General features: G+C 45.4%; 1 protein-coding gene and 1 long non-coding RNA gene across 8 annotated transcripts in view; one reads left to right on the plus strand and one right to left on the minus strand.

Annotated features, from left to right (window-relative positions):
• The window catches only part of LOC147109632 (regulator of microtubule dynamics protein 3-like), a 341,290-nt gene extending 334,401 nt beyond the window's left edge, over positions 1–6,889 (minus strand). For all 5 annotated transcript variants that reach the window (XM_086003718.1, XM_086003717.1, XM_086003716.1 and 2 more), the window contains exons 1-2: positions 6,681–6,889; positions 650–833 (exon numbers count right to left, since the gene is read on the minus strand). In XM_086003718.1, coding sequence (XP_085859844.1) covers positions 650–833; positions 6,681–6,870 — 374 coding nt within the window. In that variant the 5' untranslated portion in view covers positions 6,871–6,889. The remainder of the gene's footprint in view (positions 1–649; positions 834–6,680) is intronic.
• Positions 6,890–7,469: 580 nt separating this feature from the next.
• Positions 7,470–8,271, plus strand: LOC147109633 (uncharacterized). 3 transcript variants are annotated; one of them, XR_015080326.1, is made up of 2 exons: positions 7,470–7,857; positions 7,943–8,271. It is a non-coding gene; the product is annotated as an uncharacterized LOC147109633 (long non-coding RNA). The 3 variants fall into 3 exon arrangements; XR_015080325.1 differs by having other exon boundaries at positions 7,953–8,271; XR_015080327.1 differs by having other exon boundaries at positions 7,965–8,271.
• The last annotated feature ends 16,432 nt before the right edge of the window (positions 8,272–24,703 follow it).

The following is a 24,703-nucleotide window of genomic DNA, read 5'->3' on the forward strand; positions in this document are numbered from 1 at the left end:
AAGGATTGAACCTGGGATGTTCTGATCCATATGACTTAGTACTACACTAGATGGTGTATTTACCCACCGAGTAATTATCCAGATTTAAAACAAAAATATTTTTTAAAAGAAAAAAAGTTAATATTTTGAAATGGTTTCATGTTTAAATGGATTAGGTAGTACAGTCTGCTACAACACATCCCCTTCATACCAAGATTTGAATTCGGATTGGGAAAAAGCTTCCTCTGTTGAGTTAGAAACTCTTGGGAGGTACAAGTACATGCCTTAATATTTGGTACCAATTACTCAGAAAAGCCATCAGTTCACACAATAGGAAAATGGAAAAGCCACACAAACACAGTAAAGTACAAAGTTATGGTTTAGGAACACTGATAGGACAATGTTACAAATTGCATTTGACATGTATTACAACTGACCTGGAAGTGCCTGGGAAGAAACAGAATGTTGTGTTCCCATCTTGATAACCAAAGTTATTTACCATTACATGTTGCCATCACTGCTGCTTAGAATCAGTTTCCAGGGTCGTCCACAACCCATGCCACTCAGTAAAACTTACCCATCATCACAATGTACCATGTAAACTCTATAATAAATGAGTGTATGTCAATGTTTTATTACCAAGGGACAATTGCAAAAGAAAAAGGATTACCTGACATCTCCAACAATCTGATCGGTCATCCCATTCAGACACTCCCGAAGTTCAACCACCTCGCATTTCAGCTCTCTCACACATTGAAGTATAATATCCAATTGCTCCCATATCTCCAGCTGCTGTTCCATCAGTGCTGCATAGTTGGTACAATCCTCTACCATTGTTCCACAGTCCTTCCGTGCTAAATGAACAAACAGTAAATGTTTGAGTACGGAGTTAAACGTAATGTTAATCCTCTGACTGATGCGAGGTTGCAGAAGGACTATAAGCTTTATATTGCATTGACATGAGGTTTGCATTTAGCCTTTCTGCTCCATTAATCATGGAAGTGTTTCTCAGCTATTAAGAAACCCTCAAAGTATTCTGCTTTTATATGTCTGTAAAAACACAGGCACAAATGTCACTACAGCAGTTGTCAGGCTTAGAGATGATGTAAATGTAAGCAGATTATTTAGTTTGGACTATGAGCATAAAACTAGAGTGGGCACAGGTTTCAAATTAACAAGCCTGAAAACAAGGCTATAGGTTTGAAGAAACACTCCCGATCCTCCCACAGAGAAGTGAGTATTTTATTATTTATGTTTGTTCTCAGGACGTAGTTGACACTGGCAAACAATATTCCCTCTAATTTTTTTTCCTGCGCATTCTCTCTTCCAGCAGCAGCAGCTGGTGAGCGACCTCCGGGCACCTCACGATTGGTGTGCGGCCGCGCAACCTAGGTGGAACATTGCTGGCACTGCTATATTTATTGGCCATCCCTAGTTGCCCCAAGGCGGTGGTGCTAGGCCTTCACAGTTCTTGTGGTGATGGCACTCTGACAATAGTGTTACACAAGGAATTCTAGGATTTTGACCCAGCGACAATGAAGGAATGGCGATAAATGTTCAAGTCAAGATGGTGTGTGACTTGGAGAGAAACTTGTAAGTGACAATGTTTGCTTGACATTGCTGCTCTTGTCCTTCTTGGTAGTAGAGGTCAAAAGGGCTGGGCGGAGCTGCATGAAACAAGCTTGGCAAGTTACTGCAGTACATCCCATAGACAGTACATACTAGTGCACTTGTGATAGAGGGGATGGATATGGAGTTCCGTGCCGGGTATCGATCAAGCAGGCTGCTTTGTCTTGGATGGTGGTGAGATTCTTGAGTGTTGCCACTGCATCAATGCAAGTGAGTGGCAAGTATCCTATCGTACAGCTGACTTGAGCTTTGTAGATGGCGGAGAGGGGTCAGGAGGTGAGCCATCTGTCGCAGAGTATCCAGCCTCTGGCCTGCTCCTGCAGCCATGGTGTTGATACGACTGACCACGTTATGCATCTGGTTAACGGTGACACTCAGGTTCGGTGATGGTGGTTCTTTTAAATGTTAGGGGGAGGTGATTGGGCCTTTTTTTGTTGAAGAGGTGATTACTTGGCACTTATACAGCGCGAATGTTGCCCGCCACTGGTCAGTCCAAGACTGGATGTTGTCGAGGTTCTGCTGTGGGCTGTCATGGACTGCTTCATCATCGGAGGAGTTGTGAATGGTGCTGGGCGCTCTAGAATATAGTCAGCAAACAGTCCCACTTCTTATGACAAAGGAAAGGTGAAGATGGTTGGGCAAAGCTGCAGCTAATTAAGTATGGAAGCTATGTCTGGCCTCTGACAACTACAACCATTTTTCTGTAGATCTGCCATTGGCGGGTTTTCCCATTGATCAACCGACTGCAGCAAAAACAGTTGAAGAGGAGTCAATTAAGTAATTTAAAAAGGAGCTAAATATCAGTTTGAGATTGGTGGTTTCAGGCGTCGGTATATCGTGAGATGACCAAATGCTCCATGGAACATTAATTCCTGTGTTGTGGAGGAGGAGGAATGTTGATTAGAAGGCAGTAGGTTAGCGATCAGTAGTGGAGATGCACTATTGGATGAAATCCTTAAGTTTACTTAATCACCTTAGGTGATCAGGGAATATTTTTGCAGAACTTTCCCTTGGGAGAAAGAACAGGTGGGTAGGCTCCACATTCTTTGTGAAGGAGCAGACTTTGGTCTGCTAATTGGGCTTTTCTCATTCCACATTTTATTTTCTTAAAGTCTGCACCCCCCACCCCGGGATGGGAGTAGGACATTCTACTTTGTTTAATCATTCCAGACATCAACCTCACCATTATTAATCATACTCTGAAGATCATAAATTACTCACCAGTAATCTATAAATAATTGAAAACAGTCACTAAAATAGCACAAATCCAGGGATTTTAGACACCTTCACCTAGATTTCTTAGCTATACTGTTCACTTTATGTTTAGTTATCACTCAACTATTTCAAACCATACAATAAATTTGTAAAAAAAAATTGCTGCATTGAAGGGGGAAAATTCCCTTGGCACAACAGTCAGTCATTTGCCCCTGCTCACACAAGTTGTTTTCAACACTTGGCTGCCTGTTAACGTAATCATGAAATGCTTCAATAATTCATGTTACTAGATGATCAGAGATACAATGTATCTTGTACACAGAGCACTGTTGCCTCACAGCGCCAGGGACCCGGGTTCAAATCCGGCCTCGGGTGACTGTGCAAACTCCACACAGACATTCTCCCCGTGTTTGCGTGGGTTTTCTCCGGGTGCTCCGGTTTCCTCCCACACTCCAAAAATGTGCGGGTTAGGTTGATTGGCTATGATAAATTGACCCTTAGTGTTAGGGGGATTAAATATGTGGGGTTACAGGGATAGGGTGGGATATGTGTTGGTGTAGGGGTTACGGGGATCGGGTGGGATATGTGTCGGTGCAGGCTCGATGGGCCAAAATGGCCTCTATCTGCACTGTGGGGTTTCTGTGATTCTGTGAACAGTATACAGTGTATAGTATCCACCTTTCATTGTGAAGTTAAATCAACATAGCAACACCAGACATGGTATGCAGTCCACTGAGCAGGATTTGTGTGTTGATGGGGAGGAAGGGATCTCCCTTTTTGCTGTCTTCCAAGAGCAGCAGAGCAAGCCACACTTACAACTGTAGGCAAAACCCTTTTAAGAAACAAAAGCAAAATACTGTGGATGCTGGAAATCTGAAATAAAATGACAAAGGGTCATTGACCTGAAAGTTTAACTCTGTTTCTTTCTCCACAGATGCTGCCTGACCTGCTGAGCATTTTCTGCCCTTTGAAGAAACAATTTGTTGCTACAATGAGAGGGGACTGTTAGGATCTCTCTGGATGGATGAATTAATATGGGCCAAATCTTCCTCATGCATAATTGCCCTGTAATCATCGAACGGACAAATCTCTCAGAAAACTACTCATTTGTGAGCTACTTTCTAGCTTTAGTAAGCAATTCACCGGCTTGCAAGTTTATGGGAAGGAGAAGTGGGTAAGGTACTTTTCAAATTAATAGGATTCCCTCTCCCCTCTGCAATACTTCAAACCTTTATCTTAAAATGAGAAATGTCAGGTCATATCTATTGGTTGCTCGGCCATTCTGGTTGGGGCTGGGGAGTGTATGCAGTGACTTTACTTTTCACAATTGAGCCTGTAACTTCAGACCAATCTGGATGCCCAATCCGAGCAAATTAATGGCTGGATACTCAAGAGTACCTAGCCAGTTGTGTACTTTCTCAACTAAGTACTTGGCTGATTAAAAATTCATACAGCAGCCAGTGAGCATCTTGAGTGATATTTTGTTATAGGAGATGCTTTCTCAGCCACATCCAGATCATGTTTAAGGCTGGTCTGAAGTCGCAACTTCCACCCCGTGCCTGTATCTCTTAAAAACTCTCCTTAAGCTGCAATTGTAGGACACATGAAAACTGAAGATGAGCAGGTATGGGGCTGGGAGATCAGGTGGCTGGCAGCCAAAAGCTAGACACAATCCATTGGTTTGTTCCTCCTTTCAAGCCCCACTTCAGTGACTTGAACATAAAATCTAGGCTGAAATTTCAGCGCAGTCCCTCTGACAATGCAGCACTCCCTCAGTAATGTCATTTGGATGAGACATAAACCGAGGCCCCGTTCACCATCTCAGGTGGACATTAAAGAACCCATGACACCATTTGTCCTGGCCAACACTTAATCCTCATTTAACACCTCCAAAGTGGATTATCTAATCATTTATCACATTGCTGTTTGCAGGATCTTGCTGTGCTGCCTACAGATCAACAGTGAATGCACTTCAAAAGCAATTCATTGGCTGTGACGTGCTTTAGAGCGTCCCAAGGTAGTAAAAGGTGCTATGTAAACACAAGTTTTTTGTTTCCTTCTCCTCTTTCCATCAGCCATGGCTCAGTGGAGCGCTCTCTCACCTCTGAGTCAGAAGGTTGTGGGTTCAAGTCCCACTCCAGGGACTTGAGCACACAAATCTAGGCTGACACTCCAGTGCAGTGCTGCACTATCTGAGGTGCTGTCTTTAGAATGAGATGTTAAACCGAGGCCACGCCTGCTCTCTCAGGTGGACGTAAAAGATCCCATGGCACTATTTCGAAGAAGAGCAGGGGAGTTATTCCCAGTGTCCTGGCTAATAGTTATCTCTCAACCAACATCACAAAAACAGATCATCTGGTCATTATCACATTGCTGTTTGTGGAACCTTGCTGTGTGCAAATTGGCTGCCGCATTTCGTACATTACAACAGTGACTACACTCCAAAAAGTACTTTATTTGCTGTAAAGCGCTTTGAGACGTCCGGTGGTCATGAAAGGCGCTATATAAATACAAGTCTTTCTTTCCTCCCACTCAACAAATTCTGTCTCCACAAGTGAAGACGACAAGATCACCAGTGAGTAATGGCCCATTAAATTAATAGAGCTACTGACCAGATCATATTTATAACACTCATAATAGTAGCTTTCAACAAAGAATATTATTGCAGTATTTCTGTAACTTAAAAAATTTAGTTGAAATTATGGTGTTGGGTTACCCACTTGACAAATATTGTATCTAGCAGGTCCGATGGCATTTCCTGCCGATTATATCATGGGTATGAAGAGAAATAAATACAAATAAATTAGGTATTTATAAAGTACAACTCAAAGGCAAAACAAACCAATTTATTGTTGTAAATAGGACTTCAATACAGTCATGCTGTGTTTAAAAAATATAGATTGAAGTTCTGGTGGTTATAGGACTGTGTTGGTAGTGGCAGGAGTAATTTGAGGTGGTGAATTAAGAGTACTGGAGATTTAAACATATTGCAAATTAGTAACAATAAGGACAAATGTGCATTTATATAGCACTTTTCACAAACTCAGGACATCCCAAACCACTTTGCAGCCAATTAAAGTACTTGTTTTGAAGCATCATCACTGTTGTAATGTAGAGAATATACTAGATAAGCCTTTATTATAAAAAAAAATCCCTCATCACCATTTACAGCTGACATCTATGTATTCAAATTCGGTGATTTTGCCCATCAGTTCATGGCATTCCATTGAACCCATATTTAAAATGGAATAATAATAATAATAATAATAATCAACTTTATTGTCATTGTTAGTGCACAAGTGCAGTACAACGAAATGTAGGCTTGCGGCTCCCGAGAGTGTACATTTAGATTAAGACATTTAAACATTCAACATTCATTTGTCTTATAATACATTAACATAAACATAACCATAATAAAGTGCATTGGCAGATGTGCAGGCTTTAGAGTTTATTTGTGGAGTTTAGTAGGATGACAGCCCTGGGAAAGAAGCTGTTCCTAAATCTGGTCGTTCGGGTGCGAATGCATCTGTAGCGTCTCCCAGATGGCAGGAGGGCGAACAGACTGTGGCTGGGGTGGGTAGGGTCTTTGATGATGGCCCTGTTACCTTAGTAAACTAAGGGACAGTGGGGGGATTGTAAGGGATTCTGATGGGTTAAACACCTGATGGAACACATTGTGATACCTGGAAAAGGGCGGGGGGGGCGCGGCGGTGTAAAGAGCATTGGCATAGGTTAAACACATAGTATAAACTAAGTGACACAAGGCGGGGATTGTTGAAGGGCGCTCTGATGGGTTAAACACCCCATGGCATAAATGAAGTCACACCAACAATATGCCACCCAACTTTATCGCTCACCTGCTTGGCTCCGTGATGTCGCCTTTCTGGGTTTCAGTTCGCTCCAGGCAAAGTGCTCACATTTGCTCCGGGTGGTCCTCCTCCCCCATCCCTTACTGTAGGCCAGGTACAGCAGACCGAGACCCGCCGCTGCCCCCAGGCCCAACGCCAGGCTCACCCGGGGCCCGCAAACGTGGAGATCCTGACTCATTATAGTCTTTAGGGCTGTTTTTCAATTTCTCAAGGCTTACTGCGCCGCTGCTGCTGCATCACACAGAGAAGTGGCGGTTGGCATTTTTCAAAATACATCTGAATGAACTGACATGGCATGAGATGAAGAAGGGGGGAGCTTGCTGCTTGGAGCAGAGTCTGCCTGGTGCTGGAGGATGCTAACTTGGCACCAGCTGTTGAAGCCCCTCCCTCCCTCTCTCTCCTCACGTGGGGCTCAGACAGCCAGGTAAACAATCCCGCCCTAACGATCACTGTGGCTCCGGCTGGGCACCAACTACGGCGTCGGCTGCATCACTCGCTTCTGTGGCGTCCCTGAGGCTCGGGTGAGGAGGACTCCTCCATTAACTAGGGTGTGTGTGTGGTAGTGGTGTTGCACTTTGTCCTTGGGCCTCCCCCCCTCTCCTGACATCCCCCTGTTACCCGGCACACACGCCTGCCCGGCTCGCCCGTTTCTTGTTATCAGCGCCAGAGAAAGGGCGGCGGTGCCTTTGTACTGCCGAATAAAGAGTCCCCCGGCCCGGCCTGACCAGAGCGGCGGCTTGAGTTCCGGATCCCCTCCCCTCCTTCCTGTCAAGTGACGCTTTGGGCATCGCGCTTGCCGTCTGGAAAAAAAAATATTAAATTTTAAAAAACGGGCTGCTTGGCATCTCTCAACATGCCTCGTGTGCTGATTGATTTATTTATTTGAAGGGGCAACGCTCATCCGAGTTAGAAGCCGGTGGATACCGGCACTTGCGCACCTAACCGAGACCAGGGGCGGGTGTGTGTGTGGGCAAAATCCGGCCCGCTTGCGCTCCAACTGCACAGTCATACAATCCATTCGGCCCATTGTGTCCGCAGCGGTCGACAAAGAGGGGGTCATTCGGCCCGATTGCCTGCCTCTCTTCCGCGGTTATGTTCGCACCTGGGTGGCCCTGGAGATGGAGCACACGGTGTCTGCCGGCAAGCTCGAGTCCTTTCAAGACAGGTGGGCGCTGCGAGGACTGGAGTGCATCGTCACCCCGGCCGGGGTGATTATAATTTAAATTGATAAGTTTTAAATATTAATCTAGCGTTTTTAAGCTTTTTTTACAGTCCACCTGTTCAGGCGGGAGGCTCAGATCGGTGATGCAGACAGAGAAGCGTGTCAACCAGAGTCTGCCGGATCTGCACAACTCTCCACTGGGAGCGCCGACCCTCATCTGTGTGAATTCCTGGAGACCTGCTATCTGGATGAACAAGTGAAGACAACCAAGAAGCTTGTAGAGACTGTGACCCTTGCCTTGTAGGCATGAGGGCTTGTGACTTTGTACAAAGAGCTGAGACTTGAGCTCTGTGAATGTGATTTACTGTAAAATGTTCAAATTTTAAAATAAAAAAAGAGCTATCCAGTGTAACCCCACCTGCCAGCTTTTGGTCCGGCACCTCAAGTGCATATTTTATTCGTTCATGGCAAGGCCAGCATTTATTGCCTTCGAGAAGGTGGCGGTGAGCCGCCTTCTTGAACCGCTGCAGTCTGTGTGGTGATGGTACTCCCACAGTGCTGTTAGGGAGGGAGTTCCAAGATTTTGACCCAGCGACGATGAAGGATCAGCGTTATACTTCTAAGTCAGTATGGTGTGTGACTTGGAGGTGGTGGTGTTCCCATGCGCCTTTTGATGTGATGAGGGTTTCTGCCTCTACCACCCTTTTCAGGCAGTGAATTCTACACCCCCATCACCCTCTGAGTGAAAACATTTCCCCTCAAATCCCCTCTAAACCTCTGACCATTTACTTTAAATCTATGCCCCCTGATTGTTGACCCCTCTGGGAAACAGTTCTTCCTATCCAGTCTATTGAGGCCCCTCATAATTATATACACCTCAAATAGGTCTCCCCTCAGCCTCCTCTGTTCCAAAGAAAACAACCCCAGCCTATCCAATCTTTCCTCATTGCTAAAATTCTCCAGTCTAGGCAACATCCTCGTAAATCTCTTCTGTACCCTCTCTAGTGCAATCACATCTTTCCTGTAATGTGACCAGAACTGCACGCAGTACTCTAGCTGAGGCCTAACTAGTGTTTTATACAGTTCAAGTGTAATTTCCCTGCTCTTATATTCTATGCCTCGGCTAATAAAAGCAAGTATCCCGTATGCCTTCTTATCCTCCTGTCCTGCTACCTTCAGGGATCTGTGGATGTGCACTCCAAGATCCCTCTGCACTTCTCCGTGTCTTTCCATTTATTGCCTTGTTAGCCCTCCCCAAATGCATTACCTCGCACTTGTCCGGATTGAATTCCATTTGGCACTGTTCTGCCCACCTGACCAGTTCATTGATATCTTCCAACAGTCTGCAGCTTTCTTCTTCATTATTTATATTGTCTGCAAACTTCTTAATCATACCCCTACATTCAAGTCTAAATCACTGATATATTTCACAAAAAGCAAGGGACCTAGTACTGAGCACTGCAGAACCCCACTGGAAACAGCCTTCCAGTCACAAAAACACCCATCGACTATAACCCTTTGCTTCCTACTTCTGAGCCAATTTTGGATCCAAGTTGCCACTTTGCCTTGGATCCCATGGATTTTTACTTTCGTGACCAGTCTGCCATGCGGGACCTTATCAAAAGCCTTGCTAAAATCCATATAGACTACATCAAATGCACAACCCTCATTGACCCTCCTTGTTACCTCCTCAAAAAATTCAATCAAGTTAGTCAGACATGACCTCCCCATAACAAATCCATGTTGACTGTCCTTGATTAATCTGTGTCTTTCTAAATGAAGATTTATCCTGTCAGAATTTTTTCCAATAATTTTCCCACCACCAAGGTTAGGCTGACTAGCCTGTAATTACTCGGTCTATCCCTTTCTCCTTTTTTAAACAATGGTACAACGTTAGCAGTCCTTCGGCACCACACCTGTAGCCAGAGAGGATTGGAAAATTGATGGTCAGAGCATCTGCTATTTCCCCTCTTGCTTCTCTTAACAGCCTGGGGATTTATCCACTTTCAAAGATGCCAAACCCCTTAATACTTCCTCTCTCACTATGTTTATTTCATCTCATATTTCACACTCCTCCTCCGATTGCAATGTCTGCATCGTCTCTTTTGTGAAAACACACAAAGTATTCATTAAGGACCATACCCACGTCTTCCACCTCCATACATAGATTACCTTCATGGTCTCTAATAGGCCCTAATCTTTCTTTAGTTATCCTCTTGCTCTTAATGTATTTATAAAACATCTTTGGCTTTTCCTTGATTTTACCTGCCAACATTTTTTCATGCTTGCTTTCCTAATTTCTTTTTTCATTTCACCCCTGTACTTTCTATACTCCTTTCTTGGCTTTCTATCAGCCTAACCTCGGCGGTGGGAAAATTATTGGAAAGAATTCTGAAGGACAGGATAAATCTTCATTTAGAAAGTCATGGATTAATCAAGGATAGTCAGCACGGATTTGTTAAGGGAAGGTTGTGTCTGACAAACTTGATTGAATTTTTTGAGGAGGTAACAAGGAGGGTAGATGAGGGTAGTACGTTTGATGTGTATATGGACTTTAGTAAGGCTTTTGATAAGGTTCCACATGGCAGACCGGTCACGAAGTTAAAAGCCCATGGTATCCAGGGCAAAGTGTCAAGTTGGATTCAAAACTGGCTCGGAAGCAGAGGGTAATGGTTGATGGGTGTTTTTGTGACTGGAAGGCTGTTTCCAGTGGGGTTCCGCAGGGCTCAGTACTAGGTCCCTTGCTTTTTGTTGTCTATATCAGTGATCAGTGCACAATAGAGAGCATCCTGACAAACTGTATCACAGTGTGGTATGGCAGCTGTAGCTCCTATGACCGGAAGGCCCTGCAGCGGGTAGTCAAAACTGCCCAACGCATTACCGGCACCCGGCTACCGACCATAGAGAACATCTACCAGAAACGCTGTATACGGAGGTCACTGACCATCACCAAAGACCCTACCCACCCCAGCCACAGTTTGTTCGCCCCCCTGCCATCTGGGAGACGCTACAGATGCATTCGCACCCGAACGACCAGATTTAGGAACAGCTTCTTTCCCAGGGCTGTCATCCTACTTGTTGTGTATGTACCTTTAAGAGAATAACTGGTCTCAGACTGCAGTACCGGCAGTGACCACCCCTGTATAAAAGGCGCTAGAGAGCCTCTTTGTTAGTTTCACTATTGACTTCCACCAGTAAAGACTTGTTTGTTTTCACTCCTGCTGGTCCGTGTCTCAATCATTCACGGACTTAACACTGGCAACGAACAAGAAACAAACTTACCTGCAACTCGGCAGCACCTCAGATGACATTGAAGGTCGGAGCCAGAAGAAAGAAAAAAAAAATAGAGTCCAAAGAAACTTGGGAAACGGGCGTCGACCGTCAATCATCGGTTTGAAAACTTGCAGGAGAGACTGTTCAGAGCCAGGCTGGGTTCCCCGGTCTGTGGTTTCCCAGCTAATCGGGCTGGTGGCAGGTAGTGCTCTGATCCTTCCTGGGCTGCGGCGGGCTGAAGCTCGATCGGGTGGCTTTTCAACGGGGCCGGGCAGTGAGTCGGGAAGCAAAGAGAGAGAGAGAGGGTGGAGCGCACAGGGCGCAGCCGGTGCTTCGAAGCCGGGCAGCGTTCGGACCTAAGAAGAGGGAAGGAAGTGTCCCAGAGGGTCCGCTCCACGACGGGAAAATAATAAAAGAAAAATAATCAATATTTAACGCGCAAGAAACTGTGGAAAGCAGCGCTAACAACAGCGGGGAAGAAGGCAAAGCGCGGGAGGCGCCATTTTGTTAAATTGGGGAAGAAGGCAAAGCGCGGGAGGCGCCATTTTAGATTTGCAAGATGCCGAAGACTGGCTGTATCACTGCTTTTGATAATACATTAGAGGACTGGACCACGTATGTGGAAAGAGTCGAGGTATATTTCGAGGCAAACGAAATAGCGGAGGGGAAAAAGGCATCGATATTGCTAAACTTAATGGGCGCTAGAACGTACGGCCTATTGCGGGACCTGATTACTCCAGCCAAACCGAAGGCGAAGAGTTTTAACGAAATTGTTGCTGTTCTACAGGAACACTTAAACCCTGCTGTTGATAGCAGAAAGATTTAAATTCCACAGGAGAACTCAGCACAAAGATGAGAGCAATGCTGAGTATCTTACGGAACTACGCAAGCTATCAAAGCACTGCCAGTTCGGAGCAGGACTGGCAGATACCCTACGGGACAAATTTGTCTGTGGACTCCTGAGTGAAGGAACATAGAAGAAGTTACTCTCAGAAAAAGAGCTGACGCTAGATAAGGCTTTCAGCGTGGCAGTATCGTATGAAGCAGCAGCCAGGGGAGCTGCAGAAATTCAACAAAAACCACAGGAATATGGCACCCACGAAATGACACGGGGATTTGCAAAATGTTATCGCTGCGGCAGAACTAACCATGACCAGAAGGACTGCTGGTCCAAAGACAAAATATGCAGACAATGCGGGAAGATTGGACACATTGCACAAGTTTGCAGGTCTGGGAAGAAGACCAGCGACAACAAAAAGGCTACTAAGGAACCGTACAAGAAAGTACAAAAGATGACGGACAGTAGTTCCGAAGATCAGATGAGCGATAGTGAATCCGGAAACAGGAGACTAAGCTGTCTCAAACTTCACAATGTAATTGCAAAAGAGGATCACCGAACCATTTGGGTCACCCTCACGATAGCAGGGTCCCAAGTTAAAATGGAATTGGATACAGGATCAGCGCTAACCGTCATGAATCGACGAGACTACGAGCGGCTATTTTCACACATACCCTTGAGAGAGACATCCATCATCTTGACGATGTATACGGGGCAAAAAGTATACCCCAGAGGAAAAATAAGGGTGCCTGTCAAATACAATGGCAAGAAAATTCAGAAATTGTATCTCTACATACTGCCAAATGGTGGACCACCGTTATTGGGATGGGAATGGATCAGGAAGATAAACTTAGATTGGCATTCCATTCATGCAATGACGGTGGACGGTAAAAAAGATGAAGACGTCACTCCTGGACGATTGTCAACAATCTTAGCTAACGCCAAAGAGGTATTTCAACAAGAACTGGGCACGCTTAAAGGCGTAACCGCCTCGATAAAAATAGAAGAGAATGCAGTTCCCAAGTTTTTCAAAGCGAGACCGGTACCATATGCAATTCGCCCAGCCGTCGAGGCAGAGCTGGAGAATCTGGAGAAGGCGGGCGTGTTGTCTAAGGTCGACTGGAGCGAGTGGGCGACACCCATCATTCCTGTCATGAAGAAAACGTTAAGCAATAAGCCCGGAGAGCAAAGGAAGATTCGCATCTGTGGGGATTTCAAGGTGACGGTGAACCCTGTCCTTCACACAGTACAATATCCTCTTCCAAGGATAGAAGACATCTTCGCCTCACTGTCTGGAGGGAAGCGTTTTACAAAAATTGACCTAGCACAAGCGTATTTGCAGATGGAGGTTGAAGAGTCCTCTAGGAAGTATCTCACGATAAACACTCACAAAGGTCTTTACCAGTATCATCGATTGGTATTCGGAATAGCATCGGCTCCGGCGATATGGCAAAGAGCAATGGAACAAGTCCTGCAAGGGATTCCGGGGACTCAGTGTTACTTGGACGACATCCTTGTAACAGGTGAAGATGACAGTGAACACCTTAACAACCTAGAACAGGTGCTCACTAGACTACGGGAACATGGGCTGCGAGCCAACCACCCCAAGTGCGAATTTTTTAAGAAACAGATATCGTATTGTGGCCACGTGATTGATGAAGAGGGGTTACATAAGTCCCCTGACAAAATTGAAGCGGTTGTTAAGGCCCCAGCACCTGAAAATGTGTCGCAACTGAGGTCATTCCTCGGGTTGGTGAATTACTATCATAAGTTTTTGCCGAATTTGTCGACAATTTTGCACCCACTGAACGCCCTGCTACGAACGGGGCTAGCATGGAAATGGAGCGATGATTGTAAGCGTGCTTTTCAGAAGAGTAAGGACTTAATCACTTCAAGGGAAGTATTGGCTCACTACAACCCAGCACTGCCAATCAGGCTGGCGTGTGATGCGTCTCCCTACGGCATTGGGGCGGTACTGTCACATAAGTTCCTTGATGGTTTAGAGAGGCCGATAGCTTTTGTGTCACGCTCGTTAACTTCTGCCGAGCGTAACTACGCCCAGATTGACAGAGAGGCCCTCAGCCTAGTGTGGGGGGTGAAGAAGTTCAATCACTATCTGCACGGTCAAAAATTCACTCTACTAACCGATCATCAACCTCTTGTCTCCATTTTCAACCCTCAGAAGGGCGTACCGATAATGACGGCACAACGGCTGCAGAGATGGTCCCTTTTCCTAGGGGCACACCAATATGACATCGAGTACAAAGGAACTAAACAGCATGGAAATGCTGATGGATTGTCACGCCTACCATTGCCGACGGTGGAAGAAGAAGACCTTGCTGTGGATCCAATGGAGTTATTCCACTCGACCATAGTCGAATGTCTCCCTGTGACGAATGCAAACATAGAAAAGGAAACACGGAATGACCCGACACTATCACGGGTCTATGATTTAACGGTGAAGGGATGGCCAGCACATGGCGAACCACTGCTGCCAGCATTCTCGCCGAGAAGAGAACAGCTGTCAGTGTGCAGAGGAACCTTGATGTGTGGATCCAGAGTAGTAATTCCACCTAAGTTGACGGATAGAGTACTCAATGAGCTTCATGAGGGTCATCTGGGTGGGGTAAAAATGAAGAACTTAGCCAGAGCGTTTGTGTGGTGGCCGGGAATCGATAGAGAAATCGAAGAGATGACCAAGAGCTGTGCAGAATGCCAGAAGGTCCAAAACGCCCCACCACAAGCTCCTCTGCATCCATGGGAGTGGCCCTCATCTCCATGGCAATGGGTGCACATTGATTTTGCTGGTCCTTTCATGGACTCGATGTTTTTAATTGCGGTGGATGCACATTCAAAGTGGCCAGAGGTAATAAAAATGTCCTCAACCACCACGGAAAAAACTATCACAGTTTTGCGAACCATATTCGCCAGGAATGGGCTGCCTGAACAGATTTGCTCTGACAATGGACCACAGTTTGTGTCTGAAGAGTTCCGGAGGTTCTTAAAGAACAATGGCGTTAAGCATTACACATCTGCCCCATATCATCCAGCCACTAATGGATTGGCCGAGAGGTTTGTCCAAACATTCAAGAAGGCTATCAAAGCAATGTGTAATGAAGATATACCCCTACAACACAAGGTGGACAACTTCTTGTTTGCCTACCGGAATGCGACACATGCGGTTACCAACCAAACCCCAGCCATGATGTTCTTCAATCGAAGACTATGATGTCGCTTGGATTTGGTTAAGCCAAACGTCCAAAGAGATGTGGAGAACAGGCAGTTTCAGAATATGAATGAAAGGCCGACCAGCAGTTTTAAGATAGGTCAACCAGTTTTGGCCCGGGACTACCGCACTGAGAAATGGCAGCCAGGAACGATTTGTACACGGCAAGGACCTTTCATGTATACCGTGGACGTTGGAGAGAGCATTGTAAGATGCCATGCTGACCAGATTCTAGAGTCAATGGAAAACGTCAACTCCACACCACGATCTGATACACCTGGCAATGAAATCGACGTACCAATTGCAGCTACCACAGAATCGGTGATATTGGAAGCAGATGAACCAAACAACGACATTGATCTCAACTCAACATTGCCAGAAGAACCTGATACCCCAAAGAGGCGTTATCCAGACAGAATCAGGAAGCCTCCTCAAAGACTGAACTTATAATTGCTTAAACTTAACCAATGTATCTAGCAACCGTGATTGTGATTGTAATTAGTTATCATTTAGTTGTTAAATGAATGTTATGTACTGTTTATCTAAAAGGGGAGGAATTGTTGTGTATGTACCTTTAAGAGAATAACTGGTCTCAGACTGCAGTACCGGCAGTGACCACCCCTGTATAAAAGGCGCTAGAGAGTCTCTGTTTGTTAGTTTCGCTATTGACTTCCACCAGTAAAGACTTGTTTGTTTTCACTCCTGCTGGTCCGTGTCTCAATCATTCACGGACTTAACACTACTGAACTCTACAAATAAACTCTAAAGCCTGCACATCTGCCAATGCACTTTATTATGTTTATGCTAATGTAATACAAGCCAAATGAATGTTGAATGTTAAATGTCTTAATCAAAATGTACACTCTCGGGAGCCGCAAGCCTACATTTCGTTGTACTGCACTTGTGCACTAACAATGACAATAAAGTTGATTATTATTATTATTATTATTAGATTTGAATATAGGGGGTATGATTAAGAAGTTTACAGATGATACTAAAATCGGCTGTGTGGTTGATACTGAAGAAGGAAGCTGTAGACTGCAGGAAGATATCAATAAATTGGTCAGGTGGGCAGAACAGTGGCAAATGGAATTCAATCCGGAGAAGTGTGAGGTAATGCATTTGGGGAGAGCTAACAAAGCAAGGGAATACACATTAAATGGTAGGACACTGAGTAGTGTAGAGGAACAAAGGGACCCTGGAGTGCATGTCCACAGATCCCTGAAGGTAGCAGGCCAGGTAGATAAGGTGGTTAAGAAGGCATACTGAATGCTTGCCTTATTTTGAAACCTAGCTCATCAGTGGGACTTTTGACATGCTTTGTTTTCAAATATCTACTTGAACTTTATGATGCTATCAATCTATCTATCTTTCTCCCTTCTCTCTCATTCCTTATTTTTACTGTATCTCATTTATTCTTTTCTTCTCCCTCTCCTCAGTCTCCCTTCTGTTTATCATTCCACTTCTCCCCTCTGCCCTCTCCCTCATCCCTTCTCTCACATAGTTCCTGGTGGCGGCGCTCAGTAGTGTATTCGTTACCAGGTAGTTGCATGTGGCATCTTTTACGCTGTGTAGGCTGACTGCACTGCAGGTTTGCCTGTGCTTATTGTAGCAACAGTGCTGCTCCTGTTTGCTCCACAGTCAGTTTGCTTAAAGGCCCTGCAAGCTCCGCCATCTGATACGGAGAAGCATTTAGAGTATAGATTAGTTGATATTGTGATTAATTCAATATAATTTAACTGGGCCTAAATGGTAGGAAGGCTGCCTGTTTTATATTGGTTAACCTGCAACTTTCACATCTAGATTTACTGCGTGGTGCAGTGACCTGCATTCATTCTGTATTTTAAACATTTAACTTAAAGTATCAACCTCAACAATGTTTACTTAATTAGATAGTGTTGAGGTTCATTTTTAAAGTTCGATGTTTGTAATATGTTTGTACTCCATGCACAGGTTAGTGTGCCCGTGTTTACTGATAAAAATTAGATCAGGCAGGGCCGTGTCCCTTGCCTACCCGAGTCTGGTGGCTAATGCACCGGAACAGATGTCTGCCTGCTCTCCATACCATGCCGAGTGCTATTGCAGCCTCTGTATTCCATTGGTGGAAACTCTCATGAGAACTATTGTGGCCATTCGGCTTTCTAAAGTCCTTTTGTAAAACCTTTGTTTCAGTCCTAGAGCTATACAGTACTACTGTTGACTGTTTATTAGTCCTTTTGCCACACTTGTAGATCAAAGCTGTGGAACCATTTTCTGCTGAAGTTGTATTGCCTTCAGTGTTGTGTTCCAGATCAGATGTCCTTGAAGCAAGGTTCCCCTCCCCACCCCCACTCCTGCTCGATGATCCTCTACTTTCAGGCACAAGTTCAAACACTCCAGGCAATTGAGGGCTAATCCTTGGATTTTTAATCCCTTCAGGGACGTACACAACTTTATATTCCTTGGCCAGAAAATCCACCATAGCACTTTGGCCATTAAACTGTGATCCTGACTCAGAAGCTGGTTTTGGAACTGATCAAAAAACTAGACCTAAATAGGGAGGGGGGGAGGAGTGGGGGGCACCCCAGGAAAGTGAGACCTAGAGACAAATACGTTTTTTTCAGGAAAATGTAGTCATGATTGACGTAATAAAACTCACTACGCACTTGGTTTGAGCATAAAGCAAGGCTTTAATCAACTTGTTTCAGAACATGGAGGTCTAGTTGTACTTCACTAGTTCCTTGTCTTACAAAATGTCCCTGGCAAGCTGGGGCCGACGCTCGAGTATTTATACTCCTTGGACAGCACCACCAGCTGGCCTTCCAGCGTTATTTCACAAGTAGTTTCTTGAATGATGAGATTTATAACAATGATTTTACCTCTAATTTCACGACCTTTGGCAGTCAGATAGCACTCACTGATAAATGGAAAAAGTAGCAGCCTTGGAGAAGTGGGGGAAGGGACAAATTCCCCATTGTTTTCCTCTACTTGCGGGGCCTGTCTTTTTCCTCTACACACTGGGTTATCCCAATTTGTGTAGCGGATAACAAATGAAAAATGGGATTTTGTTTGACCTGTTACAGTGAATGGTATGTGTTTGGTCCACTGAAATTGGACCTCCCAATGCTGCCCCTGTGGACTCTGCCACTGGATCAGCTATCACCACCCCTCTTCGCATCTCCCTCCAGAATGTCCATTCACTTGTAAACAAGGCTCTTGCCATCCATGAGCTTATTGTGGATGATTGCATCGACATCATGGCCTTGACGGAAACCTCGCCATCTGGCTATACCTTCCACCACTTGCCCCGCACAAACTGCCACGGTGGCAGTGTGCTTATCACCAAATCACACCTTGGCCTGTCCCCCTACTCCTCTGGTATCTTCTCCTCCTTTGAACATCTCACCTTGTTCCACCCCTCTCACGTCTCATTTAAAATCCTCGTTTTCTACCGCCCACTCAAGTACCATGCCAATTTTTTCATAGAAATATCTTCATTGCTTTCCTCCCTCATCCTCTGCACCGAGCAACTTCTCATCCTCAATGATTTCAACCTCCATAACAACTCATCAAGCTCTCTCTCCTCTGAGTTCACTGCCCTCCTATCCTCCCTTAATCTTTCCCTCCATATAAACTCCCCTACCCATATTCATGGCCACCCCCTTGACCTTGCCATCTCACGTGGCCTTGCTACTCCCATCGTGTCAATCACAGATAAGGCCATCTCTGATCACTTCCTTGTATCGCTCTTCATCCCCCTCCCAACCCTACTTCCTTCTGTGTCCACCCCTGGAAAAAACTCTCCCAATTCACTTACAGCTACACTTTCAAAATCCCAACTGTCCAGCCTTTGGCCCTACATTCACCACATCATTTCTGCAGCTACCAGTCTGCTCAACCACATCCTCACCTCCACCTTTGATGCCTTAGTCCCCATTAAAACGATTAATCTCTCTCACCCTGGTCATTCCCCGTGGTACGGCTCTCATCTCCACTCACTTAAGTCTAAGGGATGCAGACTTGAACGTATATGGTGGACAACTGGTTTAACCATTCCTGGCCAGATATGGCTGGACCACATAAAGCACTATCGGGTCCTGCTCTATTTTGCCAAAACTTCTCACTATTCCAGGATCATAACCCCCGGCTTCTTTTCTCTACTGCAAACCGTCTTCTTAAACCCCTCTCCCCTGCCTCCTCCACCCTCACCTCCAACAACAAGTGTGAAGAGCTCATGGACTTCTTTGTCACTAAGATTGAGACCATCCATTCAGCTGCCTCTGCCACTTCTCTCCCTTCCCCATGCCCACCGGGCAAACTTCCTCTAAGGTGCCCCCCTGCCCTATCCTGAACTCGCATCTTTCTCTATTTTCTCTCCTAACTCCCCTCATGCCCTCTCCGAGCTCATCTTGTCCATGAAAACCACCTCCTGCTCCCTGGACCCTATTCCCAATAAACAGCTGACCATCCAAATTCCCTTCCTGGCCTCCATGTTAACTGATATTGTTAACGGTCTCTCTCCTCGGGTACTGTACCCCTCCCCTTCAAATCTGCTGTCATCAGCCCTCTCCTCAAAAAACTCTTGACCCCTCTGTCTTCCTCCCTTTCCTCTCCTTGAACATGCTGTCACCTCCCAAATCCGTGCCCATCTTTCCCAGAACTCCATGTTTGAATCCCTCCAACAGGTTTTCACTCCTGCCACGGAACCGAAACGGCGCTTATCAGAGTCACAAATGACATCCCATGTGACTGTGACCATGGTAAACTATCCCTCCTCATCCTTTTCAACCTGTCTGCAACCTTTGACAAGGTTGACCACACCATCCTCCTCCAACGCCTCTCCACCGTCACCCAGCTGGGTGAACGTTGGTCCCTTAGAGGATGGGACCGGGAAACTAGTGGTGGGGAACATGGAGATGGCAAAGACGCTGAACAAATATTTTGTATCAGTCTTTACAGTAGAGGACACTAAAAATATCCCAACACTGGACAAACAGGGGGCAATGGGGGGGGGGGGGAGGAGCTAAACACGATTAAAATCACTAAGGAGATGGTACTCAGTAAAATAATGGGACTTAAGGCGGATAAATCCCCCGGACCTGATGGCCTACATCCTAGGGTCTTGAGAGAAGTGGCGGTAGGGGTTGTGGATGCATTGGTGATCACTTTCCAGAACTCCCTGGACTCAGGAAAGGTCCCGGCAGATTGGAAAACTGCTAATGTAACACCCTTATTTAAGAAGGGAAGTAGACAAAAAGCTGGAAACTATAGACCAGTTAGCCTAACATCTGTGGTTGGCAAAATGTTGGAGTCCATTATTAAGGAAACAGTAACAGAGCATTTGGATAAACATAATTTAATAGGACAGAGTCAGCATGGTTTTACGAAGGGGAAGTCATGTTTGACAAATTTGCTCGAATTCTTTGAGGATGTAACATACAGGGTGGATAAAGGGGAACCAGTGGATGTAGTGTATTTGGACTTCCAAAAGGCATTTGACAAGGTTCCACACAAAAGATTACTGATCAAGATAAAAAATCACGGGATTGGGGATAATATACAGGCATGGGTGGAAGATTGGCTATCTAACAGAAAACAAAGAGTTGGGATAAATGGTTCGTTCTCGGGCTGGCAATCAGTAACTAGTGGTGTTCCGCAGGGGTCAGTGCTGGGACCCCAACTCTTTACAATCTATATTAACAATTTGGAGGAAGGGACCGAGTGCAACATATCCAAGTTTGCCGACGATACAAAGATGGGAGGGAAAGCAGTGAGTGAGGAGGACATAAAAAACCTGCAAAAGGACATAGACAGGCTAAGTGAGTGGGCAGAGATTTGGCAGATGCAATATAATGTTGGAAAGTGTGAGGTTATGCACTTTGGCAGAAAAAATCAAAGAGCAAGTTATTATCTAAATGGAGAGAAACTGCAAAGTGCTACAGTACAAAGGGATCTGGGGGTCCTGGTGCATGAAACACAAAAAGCTAGTATGCAGGTGCAGCAGGTGATCAGGAAGGCCAATGGAATCTTGGCTTTTATTGCAAGGAGGATGGAGTATAAAAACAGGGAAGTCTTGCTGCAGTTATACAGGGTATTGGTGAGGCCACACCTGGAATACTGCGTGCAGTTTTGGTTTCCATAATTAAGAAAAGATATACTTGCTCTCGAGGCGGTTCAGAGAAGGTTCACTCGCTTGATTCCAGAGATGAGGGGGTTGACGTATGAGGAAAGGTTGAGTAGGTTGGGACTCTACTCATTGGAGTTCAGAAGAATGAGAGGCAATCTTATCGAAACATATAAGATTGTGAGGGGGCTTGATCGGGTGGATGCGGTGAGGATGTTTCCACTGATGGGTGAGACTAGAACTAGGGGGCATAATCTTAGAATAAGGGGCTGCCCTTTCAAAACTGAGATGAGGAGAAACTTCTTCACTCAGAGGGTAGTAAATCTATGGAATTTGCTACCCCAGAGAGCTGTGGAAGCTGCAACATTAAATAGATTTAAAATGGAGATAGACATTTTCCTAGCAGATAAGGGAATTAGGGGTTACGGGGAGAGGGCAGGGAAGTGGACGTGAGTCTAGATTCAGATCAGCCATGATCCTATTGAATGGCGGAGCAGGCCCGAGGGGCCGTATGGCCTACTCCTGCTCCTATTTCTTATGTTCTTATGTTCTTATCTATCCAGTCACAGCTAGAGAATTGTCAGCAATGGCTTCTCTTCCCACTCCTGCATCGTTGTCTCTGGTGTCCCCCAAGAATCTATCCTTGGCCCTCTCCTAATCTCATCTACATGTTACCACTTGGCGACATCATCCGAAAACACAGCATCAGTTTCCACATATACGCTGACGACATCCAGCTCTACCTCACCACCACACCTCTCGATCCCTCCACTGTCTCTAAATTGTCAGACTGCTTGTCCAACATCCAGTACTGGATGAGCAGAAATTTCCTCCAACTAAATATTGGAAAGACTGAAGCCATTGTCTTCGGTCTCGGCCACAAACTCCATGACCTACATTGGCTCCTGGTTAAGCAACACCTCGATTTTAAAATTCTCATCCTGTTTTCAAATCTCTCCATGGCCTCACCCCTCCCTAACTCTGTAAGCTCCCCCAGCTCTACAACCCTCCGAGATCTCTGTATTCCTCCAACTCTGGCCTCTTGCGCATCCCTGATTTCGTTCGTTCCACCATTGGCGGCCGTGCCTTCAGCTGCCGAGGCCCTACACTCTGGAATTCCCTCCCTAAACCTCTCTGCCTCTCTTTTCTGCTTTAAGATGCTCCTTAAAACCTACCTCTGACCAAGCTTTTGGTCACCTGCCCTAATATCTCCTTATGTGTCTTGGTGTTAAATTTTTGTTTATTACGCTCCTGCAAAGTGCCTCTTTTCACTTTTGAAATTAAAGAGGCAGATGACATCTTTTTAACCTAGAACAGACTGCTTTGCTGGTGTAGATTCTGCCAACTTATATTAAGAATCAACCTACCTTTTGTAGTGTATGTGCCTTTAAGAGCCCCAGGTGTGCTGTAATGCCGGTAATGGCCACTCGGGCTATATAAGCCTGTATATTGTGTATATCCGTTAGAACCCCCCCCCCCAGACTTTGCTTAGTAAACACCTATGAACCAACTCCTGTCTTCAGTGTCTTTATCAACACACGGACACTACAGTGGCGACGAAGTGGAAACGGACTTACCTGCAATTCGGCAGCACCTCAAGGACATCGATTCCTCGGGCGTCCAGAAGACTCAAGAAAGTGAGAGAAGCTGTGGTTTCACCAGCTGGCCAAGCTGGTGGCAGGTACTGCGCTAATCCTTCCTGGGTGTCAGGCTGGGGCTCCAGCAGCTGGCTCTACAGCTGAGACAGGCAGCGAAATCGGAGGCAAGCAATAACGGACTGGGAGGGAGCAATCGGGAGACGGCTGGCGCGGCAAGCAGGTCAGCGTTCAGACCTGAAAAGAAAGTCCGGCGGGAACGAGTCTCCAACTGTAAATAAAAAATTAAAATAAAAAAAAAAAGAACGGAAACCGCGGGAAACAGCGTTGCCATCGGCAGCAGTGGCGGAAAAGCGCGGGAAGCACCATATCTTTGCTGCAGAAAAGAAAGAAAAGCACGGGAAGCGCCATATCTTTTCTGAAATGCCTAAATCTGGCAATATTGATGCTTTTGATAGCGAAATAGAGGATTGGACCACATACGTGGAAAGAGTAGAGGTATATTGCACTGCAAATGGAATAGAAGATGAAAAAAAAGCTTCAGTACTGCTGAACCTAATGGGCGCAAAGGCATACGGGCTGTTACAAAATGTAATCACTCCAGCCAAACCAAAGGACAAGAATTTTAAAGAAATTGTTGATACCCTGCAGGAGCACTTAAACCCAACACTGCTGCTGATAGCGGAATGATTCAAATTCTTCAAGAGAAATCAACACAAGAATTAAAGTAACGCTGATTACCTAACCGAATAAAGAAAGCTATCAAAGTACTGCCAATTCGGAGCAGGACTAGCAGATTATCTTCGAGACAAATTCGTTTGCGGTCTCTTAAGTGAAGGAACACAAAAAAGGCTGCTTTCTGAAAAAGATTTAACATTGGACAAAGCTTTCAGTATGGCTGTATCATACGAAGCAGCAGCAAGAGGAGCTGCAGAGATACAACAAAAGACACAGGGCTTCGGCACCCATGAAATGACACAGGGTTTCGAAAGATGTTATCGCTGCGGCAGATCCACCCATAACCAGAGGGACTGCTGGTTCAAGGACAAAGCATGCAGGCAATGCGGAAAGATTGGACACATTGCACGGGCATGCCGATCTGGACAAAATAAATCCAGACAGAAAAAAAAAATCAATAAAGGAAAGTACAGGAAGGTACAAATGATGACGGACAGTAGCTCCGAAGACCAGAAGAGCGATAGCGACTCCGAAAACAAGAGACTAAGCTGTCTCAAATTACATAATGTACTTGCCAAAGATGATTACCAAACCATTTGGGTTACCCTCACGATAGCAGGGTCCCCAGTTAAAATGGAGCTAGATACACGATCAGCTTTAACCGTAATAAATCGACGGGATTACGAGAGGCTACTTTCGCATATACCTCTAAAAGACACATCCATTATCTTAAAAACATATACGGGGCAGAAAGTATACCCCAAAGGAAAAATAAGGGTGCCTGTTGTATACAACGGCAAAGAAATACAAAAGTTGTATTTATACATTCTACAAGATGGTGGTCCACCGTTGTTGGGACGTGAATGGATCAGAAAGATACGTTTAGACTGGCACTCCATTCAGGCACTGACGGTGACCAGCAAGAAAAAAAACAATGATGACATCATACCTGAACGATTAAAAGGCATCTTGGCCAACGCCAAAGAAGTGTTTCAAGAGAAACTAGGAACCTTGAAAGGCATCACCGCCTCAATAAAAGTGGAAGATGCAGCAATTCCCAATTTTTTTAAGGCAAGACCGGTGCCATACGCAATTCGTCCAGCAGTCGAGGCAGAGCTGGAGAATTTGGAAAAGGC

The sequence above is a fragment of the Somniosus microcephalus genome, chromosome 12 (genome assembly GCF_052327205.1).
Source record: "Somniosus microcephalus isolate GS21.2 chromosome 12, FLI_Smic_1.0, whole genome shotgun sequence".
In the NCBI taxonomy this organism is placed as follows: Eukaryota; Metazoa; Chordata; class Chondrichthyes; order Squaliformes; family Somniosidae; genus Somniosus; species Somniosus microcephalus.